General features: G+C 57.4%; 2 protein-coding genes across 2 annotated transcripts in view; both read right to left on the bottom strand.

Annotated features, from left to right (window-relative positions):
* Positions 1 to 17,051, bottom strand: part of LOC308051216 (uncharacterized protein) — a 54,648-nt gene that overhangs the window by 7,390 nt on the left and 30,207 nt on the right. The window contains 5 exon segments of the mRNA XM_080361569.1: positions 102 to 226; positions 344 to 479; positions 596 to 781; positions 2,225 to 2,233; positions 2,236 to 2,313. Coding sequence (XP_080217695.1) covers positions 102 to 226; positions 344 to 479; positions 596 to 781; positions 2,225 to 2,233; positions 2,236 to 2,313 — 534 coding nt within the window.
* On the bottom strand, positions 3,435 to 16,603 carry LOC308051238 (uncharacterized protein; the record flags this gene model as incomplete). Its single annotated transcript, XM_080361594.1, has 8 exons — positions 3,435 to 3,494; positions 7,360 to 7,444; positions 11,318 to 11,355; positions 12,093 to 12,507; positions 14,425 to 14,533; positions 14,608 to 14,692; positions 14,822 to 14,887; positions 16,280 to 16,603. 8 exons carry the CDS (start codon positions 16,601 to 16,603, stop codon positions 3,435 to 3,437), a joined length of 1,182 nt encoding a protein of 393 aa, XP_080217720.1.

Below are 17,051 nucleotides of genomic sequence, written 5' to 3'. Positions count from 1 at the left end.
TATCTATGGGTCACTCTATGGTCTCTATGGTCACTCTATGGTCTCTATGGGTCTCTATGGGCCAATCTATGGGTTGCTATGGGTCAATCTATGGGTCTCACCAGGTTGCAGAGGTGCACGATGCGGCTGGGGCGCTGCCGGGGGGGGGAGGGGCGCGTTCCCGCCCTCACGGGCTCATCCACGGGCAGCGAGAACCCCCGGGGGGGGCGGGGCGGGGGGGCGGAGCCTGCGGGCGACAACCAATCACCATCAAGCACCCCCCTTAACCCCGCCCACCCCCTTAAACCCAATTGGTTCTCAATGGGTTTCAATGGGGTTTAAACCCCCCCCCCAATTCACCCACTTTTCTTAATGGGCGGCTCCGGGGGCGTGGCCTCGGCGCTGGGGGGCGGGGCTTGAGCGCCGGGGGGCGTGGCCTCGGCGCCACTCCCCCCCCCCCCCACTGTGGGCTCCTCCCCGCCGTTCTCCGCACCAATCACCTGCAAGGACCAGTCGGACCAATCAGAGCGAAGGGGGGCGTGGCCAGCCCGTCGCTAGGGAAGCGTGAAGGCGCCGCCGGCCAATCAGAGCGAAGGGGGCGTGGCCGGGGACTCACCTGGGTGACGGTTCTAATGATCTTCAATGGGGGGGGGGGTGCTGGACCCGCCCCCCGGGGGCTCCGCCCCTTCGCTGACGTCATCAAGCCCCTCCCCCTGCTCGGAGGGGGGGGGTGGGAGGTCCGGGGGGGGGGTCGTTGGCCCCTCCCCCCGCTCCCCCCCCCATTTTGATCTCGGGGATCAGGCTCTGGAAGAGAGGGGGCGGGGCTTGGGGGGCGGGGCTTGTGGGGGGCGGGGCTTGGGGAGAGGGCGGGGTTTAAAGGGAGTGGGCGGGGCTTGGGGCCCATTGATCTCTATGGGAGGGGAGGGGGTCAATGCGTGTCCGGTGGGCGGGGCTTTGGGTCCATTGATCTCTTATGGGGGTAATAGGGATGACTGGAGGGGCGTGGCTTGTGGTGGGCAGGGCTTGGGGCCCATTGATCTCTATGGGAGGGGTGGGAGCCAATGGGTGTCTATGGGGGTAATAGGGATGATGGAGGGGGCGTGGCTTTTGGTGGGCGGGGCTTGGGGCCCGATTGATCTCTATGGGAGGGGTGGGAGCCAATGGGTGTCTATGGGGGTAATAGCGATGAATGGAGGGGGCGTGGCTTTTGGTGGGCGGGGCTTGGGGCCCATTGATCTCTATGGGAGGGGTGGGAGTCAATGGGTGTCTATGGGGGTAATAGGGATGAATGGGGGGGCGGGGCTTAAGGGTGGTGGGCGGGGTCAGGGCTTTGTGGGCGGGGCTTAGACCTTGTGGGCGGGGCTTAGAGCTTATGGGTGGGTCTTAGACCTTGTGGGCGGGTGCTTAGACCTTATGGGTGGAGCCAGTGACCTGTGGGCGGGGCTTAAGCCCTGTGGGGGTGGGTCTGAGCATTGTGGGCGGGGCTTAGAGTTGGTGGGCGGGGCTTAGACCTTGTGGGTGGAGCTTAGAGCTTATTGGTGGGTCCTTAGCAGCTTGTGCGTGGAGCTTAGAGCTGGTGGGCGGGGCTTAAGCCCTTGTGGGCGGGCGCTTAAACCTGTGGTGGGCGGGGCTTAGAGCTTATAGGTGGGGCTTAAACCTGGTGGGCGGGGCTTAGAGCTGGTGGGTGGGTCCTATGACCTTGTGGGCGGGGCTTAAACCTCGGTGGGCGGGCTTAGAGCTCCAGGGCGGGGTCTGGGCTTTATGGGCGGGGACTTAGACCTTGTGGGTGGGGCTTAGACCTTGTGGGCGGGGCTTAGACCTTGTGGGCGGGGCTTAGACCCGTATGGGTGGGTCTTAACCCTTGTGGGTGGAGCTTAAGACCGGTGGGCGGGGCTTAGAGCTTGTGGGTGGCTCTTAGAGCTTGTGGGTGGAGCTTAGAGCTCGTGGGTGGGGCTTAGACCTTGTGGGCGGGGCTTAGACCTTGTGGGCGGGGCTTAGACCTTGTGGGCAGAGCTCAGAGCCTAATGGGGTGGGGGCTTAGAGCTTGCTGGGCGGGGGCTTAGAGATCTGAGGTGGGGGTCTGAGCTATTATGGGTGGGGGCTTAGACCTTGTGGGCGGGTCCTGTAACCTGTGGGTGGGGCTTAAACCTCGTGGGCGGGGCTTAGAGCTCCGGGGGTGGTCTCGGGGCTCGGTGGGCGGGGGCTTAGGGCGGGTGGGCGTGGCTTAGGGGGGTGGGCGGGGCACCTTGAGCGAAGTCGGGTGGTGATGCTGATGCTGGGGCGCTTGGGGGCGCTGGCCGTGCTGGAGCCCCAGCGCCGCTTCCGGCCCCCCCCCGCCACGGGGCTCCGCCCACTTCCGGCTCCGCCCCTTGGCTCCTGCTGGGGGGGGGTGGAGCCAAAGGTTAAGCCACGCCCCCCTTCATCTCAACCCCCATTACCCCAATAGACCACCCATTAAGCCCCACCCCTCTCCAATAGGATCAATGGGCCAAAAGCCACGCCCACCACAAGCCACGCCCCCCATTCATCCCTATTGCCCCCATAGACACCCATTAAGCCCCGCCCCCTCCCATAGAGATCAATGGACCACAAGCCACGCCCCTCCATTCATCTCTATTACCCCCATTCATCCCCATTACCCCCATAGACACCCATTAAGCGCACGCCCCCTCCCATAGAGCATCAATGCACCCCAAGCCCCGCCACCACCAAGCCACGCCCTCCATTCATTCCTATTAACCCCATAGAGATCAATGGCCCTTAAGCCCTGCCCCCTCTGCTAAGCCCCGCCCACCCATTCATCCCTATTACCCCCATAGACACCCATTAAGCCACGCCCCCTCCCATAGGGATCAATGGACCTCAAGCCCGCCCACCACAAGCCACGCCCCCTCCATTCATCCCTATTACCCCCATAGAGATCAATGGCCCTTAAGCCCCGCCCACCACAAGCCACGCCCCCCCCATTCATCCCTATTACCCCCATTCACCCCCATTACCCCCATAGACACCCATTAAGCCACGCCCCCTCCCATAGGGATCAATGAACCTCAAGCCACGCCCACCCCAAGCCACGCCCCCTCCATTCATCTCTATTACTCCCCCTTCATCCCTATTACCCCCATACAGATCAACAGACCTTAAGCCCCGCCCACCACAAGCCACGCCCCCTCCATTCATCCCTATTACCCCCATAGAGATCAATGGACCCTAAGCCCCGCCCACCACAAGCCACGCCCCCGTCCATTCATCGCCTACTACCCCCATAGAGATCAATGAAAACCAAGCCACGCCCACCAATTTAAGCTCACACCCCGTCCATTCATCCCTATTACCCCCATAGAGATCAATGGCCCCTTAAGCCCCGCCCCCTCTGCTAAGCCCCGCCCCCTCCATTCACCCCTATGGCCCGCATTACACCCCCCCAGGCCCCTCCCACCCCAGGCCCCGCCCCCTCAACCCACGTGACCAATCAGGGCGATCTTCCTCTTGACGGCCTTGGGCTGGGCGGGGCTCTGGGGAGAGATGGGAGGGGCCAATGGGAAGGGGGGGCGGGGCCAGGGGGTGACGTCAGAGCCGAGGGGGCGGGGCCTGCGGGAGGCTCCGCCCCCTCCTCCCCATTCATTCAACAAGCCACGCCCCCCCCCTTTGCCCCGCCCCCTCCCCAACACTTCCCATTTGATCCCATTGGTCACCGTGGGGCTGCCCCATAAGTTGGGGGGCCCGAGAGTCCAGGGGGTGGAGTTGCTGCCCCATAAGTGACACTGGAAGTCCGTGGGCTGCCCCATAAGTGACTTGGGGGTCTCAGGAGTCCATTGGCTGCCCCATAAGTTGGGGGGCTGGAGATCTATGGGTTGCCCCATAAGTTGGGGGGTGTGGAGATCCATAGGTGTGCCCATAAGTGACTTGGGGGTCTCAGGAGTCCATAGGGTGCCCCATAAAGTTGTGGGTCTGGAGATCTATGGGGTGCCCCATAAGTTGGGGGGCTGGAGATCCATAGGGTGCCCCATAAGTGACTTGGGGGTCTCAACAGTCCATTGGCTGCCCCATAACTTGTGGGTCTGGAGATCCATAGGGTGCCCCATAAGTAACTTGTGGGTCTGGAGATCTATGGGGTGCCCCATAAGTTGGGGGGCTGGAGATCCATAGGGTGCCCCATAAGTGACTTGGGGGTCTCAAGAGTCCATTGGCTGCCCCATAACTTGTGAGTCTGGAGATCCATGGGGCGCCCCATAAGTTGTGGGTCTGGAGATCTATAGGATGATAGGATGCCCCGTAAGTCACTTGTGGGTCTGAAGAGTCCACTGGCTGCCCCATAAGTTGGGGGTCTGGAGATCTATAGGGTGCCCCATAAGTTGGGGGTCTCAGGAGTCCATGGGTTGACCCATAAATTGGGGGTCTGGAGATCTATGGGGTGCCCCATAAGTGACTTGGGGGTCTCAGGAGTCCATGGGCTGCCCCATAAGTTGTGGGTCTGGAGATCTATGGGGTGCCTCATAACTTGTGGGTCTGCAGATCCATGGGGTGCCCCATAAGTTGTGGGTCTGAAGATCTATGGGATGCCCCGTAAGTCGGGGGGCTGAAGATCCATAGGGTACCCCATCAGTGACTTGTGGGTCTGAAGATCCATGGGGTGCCCCATAAGTGACTTGGGGGTCTCAAGAGTCCATTGGCTGCCCCATAACTTGTGGGTTTGAAGATCTATGGGGTGCCCCGTAAGTGACTTGAGGGTCTCAGGTGTCCATTGGCTGCCCCATAACTTGTGGGTCTGAAGATCCATGGGGTGCCCCATAACTTGTGGGTCTGAAGATCCATGGGGTGCCCCATAAGTTGGGAGTCTAGAGATCCATGGGGTGCCCCATAAGTGACTTGGGGGTCTCAATAGTCCATTGGCTGCCCCATAACTTGTGGGCCTGAAGATCTGTGGGGTGCCCCATAAGTGACTTGGGGGTCTCAAGAGTCCATTGTGTGCCCCATAAGTTGTGGGTCTGAAGATCCATGGGGTGCCCCATAAGTGACTTGGAGGTCTCAATAGTCCATTGGCTGCCCCATAACTTGTGAGTCTGGAGATCTATGGGGTGCCCCATAACTTGTGGGTCTGGAGATCCATGGGGTGCCCCATAACTTGTGGGTCTGGAGATCTATGGGGTGCCCCATAACTTGTGGGTCTGGAGATCCATGGGGTGCCCCATAAGTTGTAGGTCTGAACATCTATAGAAGACCCCATAACTTGTGGGTCGGGAGATCCATGGGGTGCCCCATAACTTGTGGGTCTGGAGATCCATGAGGTGCCTCATAAGTTGTAGGTCTGAAGATCTATAGAAGGCCCCATAAGTTGGGGGTCTGGAGATCCATGGGGTGCCCCATAAGTGACTTGGGGGTCTCAGGAGTCCACTGGCTGCCCCATAACTTGTGCGTCTTGAGATCTATAGTATGCCCCATAACTTGTGGGTCTGGAGATCCATGGGGTGCCCCATAACTTGTGGATTTGGAGATCCATGGGGTGCCCCATCAGTGACTTGTGGGTCTGAAGATCTATAGGATGCCCCATAAGTTGGGGGTCTGGAGATCTATGGGCTGCCCCATAAGTGACTTGGGGGTCTGGAGATCCATAGGGTGCCCCATAAGTGACTTGGAGGTCTCAGGAGTCCATTGGCTGCCCCATAACTTGTGCGTCTGGAGATCTATAGGGTGACCCATAACTTGTGGGTCTAGAGATCCATGGGGTGCCCCATAACTTGTGGGTCTGGAGATCCATGGGGTGCCCCATAAGTGACTTGTGGGTCCGGAGATCCTTATGGTGCCCCATAAGTGAATTGGGGGTCTCAGGAGTCCATTGGCTGCCCCATAACTTGTGGGTCTGGAGATCCATGGGGTGCCCCACAAGTGACGTTGGGGGCACTTGTGGGTCCCAGAGCTTCTTGTGGGTCACAAACTTGTGGATCGCGCATGTTCTTGAGTGGCTCCATGGGGTCCCGGCTATGGGGCAGCCCCATAAGTGACGACTTGTAGGTCCCAGGAGGCCTTGAGATGTTCTGTGCCCCATAACTTGGGGGTCGCGAAGCTTCTCTGGGTGTGGGGCAGCCCCATAAGTGCCAACTTATGGGTCCCAAATGGTCCGTATTGTGCCGGGCGCCCCATAACTTGGGGGTCCCAGGAGGTCTTGAGATGTTCTGTGCCCCATAACTTGGGGGTCGCGGAGCTTCTCTAGGTGTGGGGCAGCCCCATAAGTGCCAACTTATGGCTCCCAAACGGTCCGTATTGTGCCGGCGCCCCATAACTTGGGGGTCGCGGAGCTTCTCTAGGTGTGGGGCAGCCCCATAAGTGCCAACTTATGGGTCCCAAATGGTCCGTAGCATGGTGGGTGCCCCATAACTTGGGGGTCCCGGAAGGTCCATGGGGGGGGGGGGCGGTGGGTGCCCCATAACCAGGTGTGGGGCAGCCCCCCAAGTGAGACGTTGGGGGTCCGGGAGCTCCGTGGGGCGGCGCTGGGGTGCCCAAAAGAGACACGTTTGGGGGTGGGGGGGGGGGGCGCTATGGGGCGCCCCCCAAGTTGGGGGGCGCGGGGGAGGGGGTCCGGGAGGGACCCACGGCGCCGTGGGGTGCCCCACAAGTAGTTGTGGGGCGGCCCCATAAGTTGGGAACGGAGGGGGGAGGGGGGGCTGAGGTGGATGTGGGGCACCCCATAAGTGCGGGGCGCGGCGTAATCGAGCCCCATAGATTTGAGGGCGCCCCATTAACCAACCCCGAATGTGTGGGGTGAGCCCCATAAGTCAGCCCCATAGATTCTGGGCAAACCATGAGTGCGCCCCATAAGTGTGGGGTGAGCCCCATAAGTGTGGGGCGAGCCCCATAATTGAGCCCCATAACTCAGCCCCGTAGATTCTGGGCAAAACCTGAGTGCGCCCCATAAGTGTGGGGTGAGCCCCATAAGTGTGGGGCGAGCCCCATAAGTGAGCCCCATAAATAGGGGGGCGCCCCATAACTCAAGCCCGTAGACCCACAAATGAGCCCTGTAACTCAGCCCCATAGATTCCGGGCGCCCCCCCTGAGGGAGCCCCATAAGTGTGTGGCGCCCCATAAGTGTGGGGTGAGCCCCATAAGTGTGGGGCGAGCCCCATAAGTAACACCCATGCACGGGGGGCGCCCCATAACTCACGCAGCTAAAACCCGGCGCGCCCCACAACTCGGCCCCATAAGTGTGGGGCAGCCCCATAACAAGCCCCGTTATGGCCCCCGGCGCTATGGGGCGCCCCATAAGTGGGTTGATAAAGCTGGCGGCGCTATGGGGCGCCCCACAAGTGACCCCCCCCCCCCCCCCCCCTGCCCCACACTTGGGGGGTGGGTTGGTGCCCCTGCCCCACACTTGGGGGGCGTTACCTGTGGGTCTGGGGGTCGCTCGGGGGGGGTCGAGCCCCCCGGCCCGGGGGGGGGTCCCGGTTCCGTGGGCACCGGCGGCTCCTCGCTATGGGGCAGAGGAATCAGTGGGGCTGGCCCCATAGATGCTGCCCCCCCAGCCCCATAGATCCCCCCCACAGCCCCATAGATTTGGCCCCTTTGCTGGGGGTGGCGCACACTTGGGGGTCCTGCCTCATAGATCCCCCCCCCAGCCCCGTAGATCCAGCCCTAGCGCCATAGATCCTGCCCCATAGATCCACCCTCAGCCCCATGGATCCTGCCCCACATCTCCCCATAGAACCCCCCATAGGACACACTGTACATCTTGCCAGCCCCATAGATCCCCCCAGACCCATAGATTCCCCCCAGCCCCATAGATACATCCCCAGCCCCATAGATACACTCTCAGCCCCACAGATTGACCTCCAGCCCCATAGATCCATCCCCAGCCCCATAGATCCATCCCCAGCCCCATAGATTCCCCCCCAGCCCCATACATCCAGCCCCATAGATCCATCCCCAGCCCCATAGATTCCCCCCCAGCCCCATACATCCAGCCCCATAGGTCCATCCCCAGCCCCATAGATCCAGCCCCATAGATCCAGCCCCACAGATACCCCCCCAGCCCCATAGATCCAGCCCCATAGATCCCCCCCCAGCCCCATAGATCCCCCCCCAGCCCCACAGATCCAGCCCCACAGATCCCCCCCAGCCCCATAGATCCCAGCCCCACAGATCCAGCCCCACAGATCCCCCCCAGCCCCACAGATCCAGTCCCATAGATTCAGCCCCGTAGATCCCCCCCAGCCCCACGGATTCTCTCTCAACCCCATAGATGCCCCATAGATCCCCCACATCCCATCCCCACATCCCCCCCACATCCCATCCCCACATCCCAGCCCCATAGATCCCCCCCACCCCATAGATCCAGCCCAGCCCCATAAATCCATCCGCAGCCTCATAGATCCATCCCCAGCCCCATAGATTTGCTCAGCCCCATAGATCCCCCCAAGCCCCATAGATCCCCCCCAGCCCCACATCCCAGCCCCACAGATCCCCCCCAGCCCCATAGATCCCCCCCAGCCCCACATCCCAGCCCCACATCCCAGCCCCATAGATCCTCCCCCAGCCCCACAGATCCAGCCCCATAGATCCCCCCCTAGCCCCATAGATCCTCCCCAGCCCCACATTCAGTCCCATAGATCCATCCCCAGCCCCATAGATCCCCCCTAGTCCCACAGATCCAGCCCCATAGATCCCAGCCCCATAGATCCCCCCCAGCCCCATAGATCCATCCCCAGCCCCATAGATCCCCCCCTAAGCCCCATAGATTCGCTCTCAGCCCCATAGATCCCCCCCAGCCCCATAGATCCATCCCCAGCCCCATAGATCCCCCCCATCCCCACATCCCAGCCCCATAGACCCAGCCCCATAGATCCCAATCTCATAAATCCATCCCCAGCCCCATAGATCCCCCTCAGCCCCATAGATCCCCCCTAGCCCCATAGATCCATCTCCAGCCCCATAGACCCAGCCCCATAGATCCCCCCCATCCCCACATCCCAGCCCCATAGACCCAGCCCCATAGATCCCAATCTCATAAATCCATCCCCAGCCCCATAGATCCCCCTCAGCCCCATAGATCCCCCCTAGCCCCATAGATCCATCTCCAGCCCCATAGACCCAGCCCCATAGATCCCCCCCATCCCCACATCCCAGCCCCATAGACCCAGCCCCAGCCCCACAGATCCCAGCCCCATAGATCCCCCCCATCCCCACATCCCATCCCCACATCCCAGCCCCATAGATCCCCCCCAGTCCCACATCCCAGCCCCATAGATCCCCCCAACCCCACATCCCAGCCCCACAGATCCAGCCCCATAGACCCAGCCCCATAGATCCCCACATCCCATCCCCACATCCCAGCCCCATAGATCCCCCCCCACCCCATAGATCCCCCCATCCCCACATCCCATCCCCACATCCCAGCCCCACAGATCCCAGCCCCATAGATTCGCTCTCAGCCCCACAGATCCCCCCCCCGCCCCACACTTGTGGGTCTCACCCCCCCGCCATCCCCGCTCCTATTGTGCGGCCCGGCGGGCGGGCGGGGCGGCCATCTTGGCCGCTCCCCACAATGCACCGCGCCGCGCGGGGGGCGGGGCCGGGCCGGGGGGGGGGTGTGGCCAAGGGGGGGTGTGGCCAATGGGGTGGGGGGAAGGGGGCGGGGTTTGGGGAGGGGGCGTGGCCTGGAGGGGCGGGGGGGGGGGGGGGGGAAGACCCCGTAGACCCAATAGAGACGCTATAGAGCTCAATATAGAGCGCAGATACAACCTATAGGGACCCATATGGAGCCTATAGAGCCCCACACAGGGCCCATACACCCCCCTATAGATCCTATAGACACCCCGTTCCCTACAGACCCCCATATAGATACCATAGACCCCCATATAGACCCCATAGACCCCCCATATATATCCTATAGATCCCCCATTCCCTATAGATCCCCCAATAGACCCCCATATAGATCCCATAGACCCCCATATAAATCCCATAGACCCCCCCTTCCCTATAGAGCCCCATATAGACCCCATAGACCCCTCATTCCCTATAGAGCCCCGTATAGACCCCATAGACCCCCCTATAGATCCCATACACCTCTATAGACCCCATAGACCCCCATATAGACCCCATAGACCCTCCATTCCCTATAGACCCCAATATAGATCCCATAGACCCCCCCTATAGATCCCATAGACCCCCCATTCCCTATAGATCCCATAGGCCCCCATCTAGACCCCATAGACCCCCCCATCCCCTATAGAACCCCACACAGAACCTATAGACTCCCCCATCTCCTATAAACCCCCATATAGAACCTATAGATCCCCCCATAGATCCCATAGACCCCCCCCATCCCCTATAGACCCTCATATATCCCCTATAGACCCCAATATAGAGCCCTATAGACCCCCCCCATCGCTTATAGACTCCGCTATAGACCCCATAGACCCCCTATAGAGCCCCATAGATCCCCTATAGAGCCCCATAGAGCCTCCTATAGGGCCCCTATACACCCCCCAGCCCCCATGGCCATCTCTATAGAACCCTATGGACCCTATAGACCTCCCTATAGAGCCCCATACAGCCCTCACCCCCTATAGAACCTATGGGCTCTGCCATAGACCCCCATAGATCCCCCCCGTCCCCTATAGAGCTTCTTACAGCCCCTCCTATACCTGCACCCCCTATAGACCCCATAGGGGCCCTATAGACCCCATAGGCGCCCCATAGACCCCCCGAGTCCCTATACACCCCACTAGAGACCCTATAGAGCCCCCATAGAGCTCCCTATAGCGCTTAGAGACCCCCCTATAGAGCTCTACGCTCCCTATAGACTCCGCTATAGATCCTATAAACCCCTATAAGCGCCCACAGCCCCTATAGACTCCCTATACACACCTATAGCCCCTATACACCCCTATAGACACCTACAGGCGCATAGACCCCCTATAGACCCCCATAAAGCCACATAGTCCCTATAGAAGCCCTATAGAAGCCCTATAGACACCCCTAGACCTCCTTATAGTCCCCATAGGCCCCATAGAAGCCCATAGACCCCCTATAGCCCCCATAGCTCCTATAGAGCCCCATAGACCTCCCTATAGACCCCCATAGACCTCCCTATAGTCCCTATAGACCGCCAAAGACCTCCCTATTGACCCTATAGACCCCCACAGACCTCCCTATAGACCCCCATAGACCTCCCTATAGACCCTATAGCCCCCATAGCCCCTATAGATCCCCCTATAGGCTCCCACAGACCTCCCTATAGTCCCTATAGACCCACATAGACCTCCCTATAGACCTCCATAGACCCCCATAGACCTCCCTATAGACCCTATAGACCCTATAGACCCCCTATAGACCCCGTGCTCACCTGCTGTGCTGGGGGCTGCTGGGACCCTCGGGGGCCTCCTGGGGACATGGGGACACAGCTCCAGTATGGACCAGTATGGGCCAGTATGGGCCATAGGGACCCATAGGGACCATAGAGACCCATAGAGCCCCATAGAGCCCCATAGGAACCCATAGGGACCCATAGAGACCCATAGAGACCCATAGAGACCATAGAGACCATAGAGACCATAGAGACCCATAGAGACCATAGAGACCCATAGAGACCATAGAGACCCATAGAGACCCATAGAGACCCATAGAGACCCATAGAGACCATAGAGACCCATAGAGACCCATAGAGACCCATAGAGACCCATAGAGACCATAGAGACCCATAGAGACCATAGAGACCCATAGAGACCCATAGAGACCCATAGAGACCATAGAGACCATAGAGACCCATAGAGACCCATAGAGACCCATAGAGACCATAGAGACCCATAAAGATCCATAGAGACCATAGAGCCCCATAGAGACCATAGAGACCCATAGACACCCATAGAGACCCATAGACACCCATAGAGACCATAGAGACCCATAGAGACCCATAGAGACCATAGAGACCCATAGAGACCCATAGAGACCCATAGAGACCATAGAGACCCATAGGGACCCATAGAGACCCATAGAGACCATAGAGACCCATAGAGACCATAGAGACCCATAGAGACCCATAGAGACCCATAGAGACCATAGAGACCCATAGAGACCATAGAGACCCATAGAGACCCATAGGGTCCCATTGGCCCCGTTACCTTCTGGCTGGTGGGCGTGGCCGGCGGGGAGGGCGACGCCCCCCGGGAGGAGTGGGCGGAGCTTGGCGGTGAGTGGGCGGAGCCTGGCGAGCGCTGGCCCCGCCCCTCAGGCTCCGGCCCCGCCCCCGGGGAAGGGGGCGGGGTCTCCTTGGTGAGCACGGGGGGCGGGGCTTCTTCTGGTGGGGGGCGGGGCTCGGGGCTCTGGCCAATGGGAGGAGGGGAGGGGGAGGTGGGCGGGGCTTGGGGGGGCTCAGGCTCCGCCCCCCGGGGGGGTTCTTCTTCCTCTTCTTCTTCCTCTTCCTCCTCCTCTTCCTCTTCTTCCTCCTCGGGGGCGGGGCTTGGGGGGCCACGCCCCTTCCGGCCCGGCGGAGGCTCCGCCCCCTCGGGGAGGGAGGGGGGGGGAGGGGGAGCCGGGCTGGAAAGGGACCAAAATGGACCCAAATCCGCCCAAATTGGCCCCAAAATGGAGCAAAATGGCCTCAAATTGACCCAAAATGGACCAAAATGGACCAAAATTCACTCAAATTGACCCAAAATCCCCCAAAAATGACCCAAAACTGCCCAAAATTGACCTAAAAATCACCCAAAATTGACCCAAACTTCCCCAAGTTTCCCCAAAAATTGTCCCAAAATTGGATCAAATGACCCAAAATTGCCCAAAATTGACCCAAAATGGATCAAAATTCACCCCAAGTTCCCCCATAATTTGACCCAAAATTGCCCCAAAATGCATCAAAATGGACCAAAATTGACCCAAAATTGATCAAAATTGCCCCAAAATTGACTCAATTTCACCCAAAATTGCCCCAAAATTGCCCAAAATTGACCCCAAATTGACCCAAAATTGACCCAAAATTGACCCAAAATTGACCCAAAATTGCCTCAAATTGCCCCAAAATTGTGCAATATTGACCCAAAATCCCCCAAATTGACCCAAAATCCCCCCAAAATTGACCCAAAAATGATCAAAATTAACCCAAGTTCCCCCAAAATTGACCCAAAACTGCCCAAAATTGACCCAAAATCCCCCCAAAATTGCCCAAAAAATGCCCCAAATTGACCCAAAATCCCCCAAAATTGACTCAAATTGACCCAAAATTTGACCCAAAATTGCCCCAAAATGACCCAAAATTGCCCCAAAATGACCCAAAATGACCCAGAATTGCCTCAAATTGACCCAAAATTGACCCAAAATTGTGCAAAATTGACCCAAAATTGTGCAAAATTGACCCAAAATCCCCCCAAATTTGACCCAAAATTGCGCAAAATTGTGCAAAATTGACCCAAAATCCCCCAAAATTGACCCAAAATCCCCAAAATTGATCCAAAATTGACTCAAATTGCCCCAAAATTTGACCCAAAGTTGCCCAAAAATGACCCAAAATTGCCCCAAAATGGCCCCAGAATTGCCCCAGAATTGCCCCAAAACTGTGCAAAATTGACCCAAATCGACCAAAATTGATCCAAAATTGACCCAAAACGGATCAAAATTGACCCAAAAATCACCCAAAATTGACCCAAAATTCCCCAGTTCCCCCCAAAATTGACCCAAAATTGCCCCAAAATTGACCCAAAATTGCCCAAAATTGACCCAAAATTTGTCCCAAAATGCATCAAAATGGACCAAATTTGACCCAAAATTGCCTCAAATTGCCCCAAAATTGACCCAAATTGACCAAAATTGATCCAAAATTGACCCAAAATGTACCCAAAATGGCCCCAAAATCCCCAAAATGGCCCCAAAATCCCCCAAAATTGACTCAAAATGGATCAAAATTGACTCAAAATTGTGCAAAATTGACCCAAAATCCGCCCAAAATTGACCCAAAATTGACCCAAAATCCCCCTCAAAATTGCCCCAAAATTGCCTCAAATTGCCCAAAATTGACCCAAAATTGACCCAAAATTGCCCCAAAATGGATCAAATTGACCCAAAATTGACTCAAATTGCCCCAAAATTGCCCAAAAATAACCCAAATTGCCCCAAAATGACCCAAAATTGCCCCAAAATTCCCCCCAAATCGACCTAAAATTCCCCAAATTGACCCAAAATCGCCTCAAATTACCCCAAAATTGACCCAAAATTGTGCAAAATTGACCCCAAATTCAGCAAAATTGCCCAAAATTGACCCAAATTGACCCAAAATCTCCCAAAATTAAATCCCCCTGAAAATGCCCCAAAATCGCCTCAAATCGCCCAAAAACCCCCAAAAAACTCCCCCCAAAAACCCCCCAAAACCCCCCAAATTGCCCCAAAACCCCAAAATCCCCCAAAAACCCCCCAAACCCCCCAAAATTGCCCAAAACCCCCCAAATCCGCCCCATTTCCTACCTGTGCCCGCGCCCTCTTCTCCTTCCCCGCCTCGTCGCCCAAATCGCCGCTTTTCGCCGCTTTTTTTGGGTTAAAAAACCATCATTTTGCTTCCCCCGCTTCCCCCCCCCTGAAAATTCACATTTTTGACGCCGCCCGCCGCTTTTTTTGCCCAAAAACGCCCTTTTTCGCCCCAAAATTCACCTTCGGCTTCGCGCTGCTGCAGCAGCTCCTGTTGCTTCTCCAGGTATTGCTTGATGAAGCTGTTTTGACTCATTTCCTCCCCCATCTTGGGGTAAAAAACGGCGATTTTGGGGTTTTTAGGGTGGGCGCAACGTGGGGGAGGGGGGGGGAGTGTTTTTTGGGGGAAAACCCCTCGATTTTGGGGCATTTTGGGCCGTTTGGGGGGTTTTTGCACCTGCGAGTTGGGCTGGAAGGTGCCGTGGGGGGTGGAGTGTTTCTGTAGGTTCTCCAGCATCAGCGCCTGTTTTGAGGTAAAAAATCACCATTTTGGTTAAAAAAACCACATGGGAAGCGTTAAAACCACTTAAATTCACCCAAAATGTGAAGAAACGGCGAAAAAATGGGGAAAATCGGGCGAAAAATGGGCGAAAAGCGACAAAAATCGGGCGCAAAAGCCCCGTGAGGATTTCCCGCCAAAATGGGGCCAAATTGGTGTTTTTAGCCCAAAAATGCGGATTTTGACTCAAATTTGGGCTCAAAATGGTGATTTTTAGGGTTAAAATACGGGTTTGAACTAAAAATCGCTATTTTTACCTCAAATTCCCCCTCAAATTGCCCAAAATTCACCATTTTCCCCCCAAATCTCCTCATTAAACCCCATTAAGTTCCCCCATTAAACCCCAATTTTCCTCACAAATTGCCCAAAATCCTCATTTTTTTACGCCAAAAATCACCATTTTAACCCTAAAAATCACTATTTCCACCAAAAATCACTATTTTTACCTCAAACCCCCACCCAAATTGCCCAAAAATCACCATTTTCCCCCCAAACCTCCTCATTAAACCCCATTAAGTTCCCCCCATTAAACCCCAAATTTCACCCCAAATTCCCTCACAAATTGCCCAAAACCCCCATTTTTCACCCCAAAACCCACCATTTTAACCCTAAAAATCACTATTTCCACCAAAAATCGCTATTTTTACCTCAAATCCCCCCCATTTTACCCAAAAACCCCCATTTTCCCCCCAAATCTCCTCATTAAACCCCATTAAGTTCCCCCCATTAAACCTCAAATTTCACCCCAAATTCCTTCACAAATTGACCAAAACCCCCATTTTTCACCCCAAAAACCACCATTTTAACCCTAAAAATCATTATTTTCACCAAATATCCCCATTTTTACCTCAAATTCCCCCCCAAATTGCCCAAAATTCACCATTTTCCCCCCAAATCTCCTCATTAAGCTCCCCCCATTAAACCCCAAATTTCACCCCAAATTCCCTCACAAATTGCCCAAAATCCCCATTTTTCCCCCCAAAAACCACCATTTCACCCCTAAAAACCACTATTTCCACCAAAAATCTCCATTTTCACCTCAAACCCCCCATTTCCCCCCCAAACCCCCATTACCCCTCCTCAATTTACCCCCAAATCTCCCCAAAACCTCATTTCCCCCCCAAAAAAACCCATTTTCACCCCCATTTTACCCAAAAACCCCCATTTTTACCCCAAACCGCCTATTTTTACCTCATAAACCCCCCCCTTCCCCCCCCCCCCCCCCCCGCGCAGGCGCTTTGGCGGGAAAACGGCGGCGCATGCGCAGTCGCCCCCCCCATATCCCTCAATACACCCCCCCCTATCTACCGCATTTTTTAACCGATTTCGCCCGTTTTTGCCCCATTTCGCGCTCACCCCTCGCAGCCGCTTGACCAGCGCGCTCTTCTGGCCGCTCTTGGCCAGGCCGCGCTGCTCCAGCGCCGCTTTCAGGTCCGCGACGCGCAGCAGATGCAGCGGCCGCCCGTCCAGAGTCACCTCCTCCCCGTCCGCCATCTTCGCCTCCTTCCGCCGCCGCTTCGGGTGTTTCCGCCGCTCTTCGGCTCCTTCCGCCGCCGCTTCGGGTGTTTCCGTCACTCTTCGGCTCTTTCCGTTACTTCTCGGCCGCTTCGGCTCTTTCCGCCTCCGCTTCGGCTCTGGGGTGGGATTCAAACCGCCTCCGCGCTCCCATTGGCTACTCATCGTGTCAATCACCCTCAGCGCACCGCGACGGCGGGGGAGAGGGGCGGACCCAAGCGTCTCCGCCCTCCCATTGGCTACTCATCGCGTCAATCCCCTTTAGACCGCCGCGATTGGCTCCCGAGCCGCGCGGGCGAGGGATCCGCTTCAAACCGCCTCCGCGCTCCTATTGGCCGCGCGTCGCGTCACTCAGCTTTAGAGCGCCGCGATTGGCTGTGGAGGCGGGCGGGCGCTCAGCGCGCCGTAGCACCTCCCCGCGCGGCGATTGGTTGGGCGTGATGTCAGTCTTCGCGCCGCGCGTTGCGATTGGGCGAGGCGCGGCGAGCCGCGCGGCGATTGGCTAGCACCGCCGCGCCGCCCCGCCTTTCTTCTCGCTGAGGCGGCCGCGGGGATGGCGGCGCTGCGGGGCGGCGGGTCGGGCCGCTCGGGGTCCGAAGGGGCAAGCGGAGGG

This window comes from Nesoenas mayeri (genome assembly GCF_963082525.1).
Source record: "Nesoenas mayeri genome assembly, chromosome: 34".
In the NCBI taxonomy this organism is placed as follows: domain Eukaryota; kingdom Metazoa; phylum Chordata; class Aves; order Columbiformes; family Columbidae; genus Nesoenas; species Nesoenas mayeri.
The sequence above is the reverse complement of the archived record's forward strand: the minus strand, read 5'-3'. Positions and strand labels throughout refer to the sequence as shown.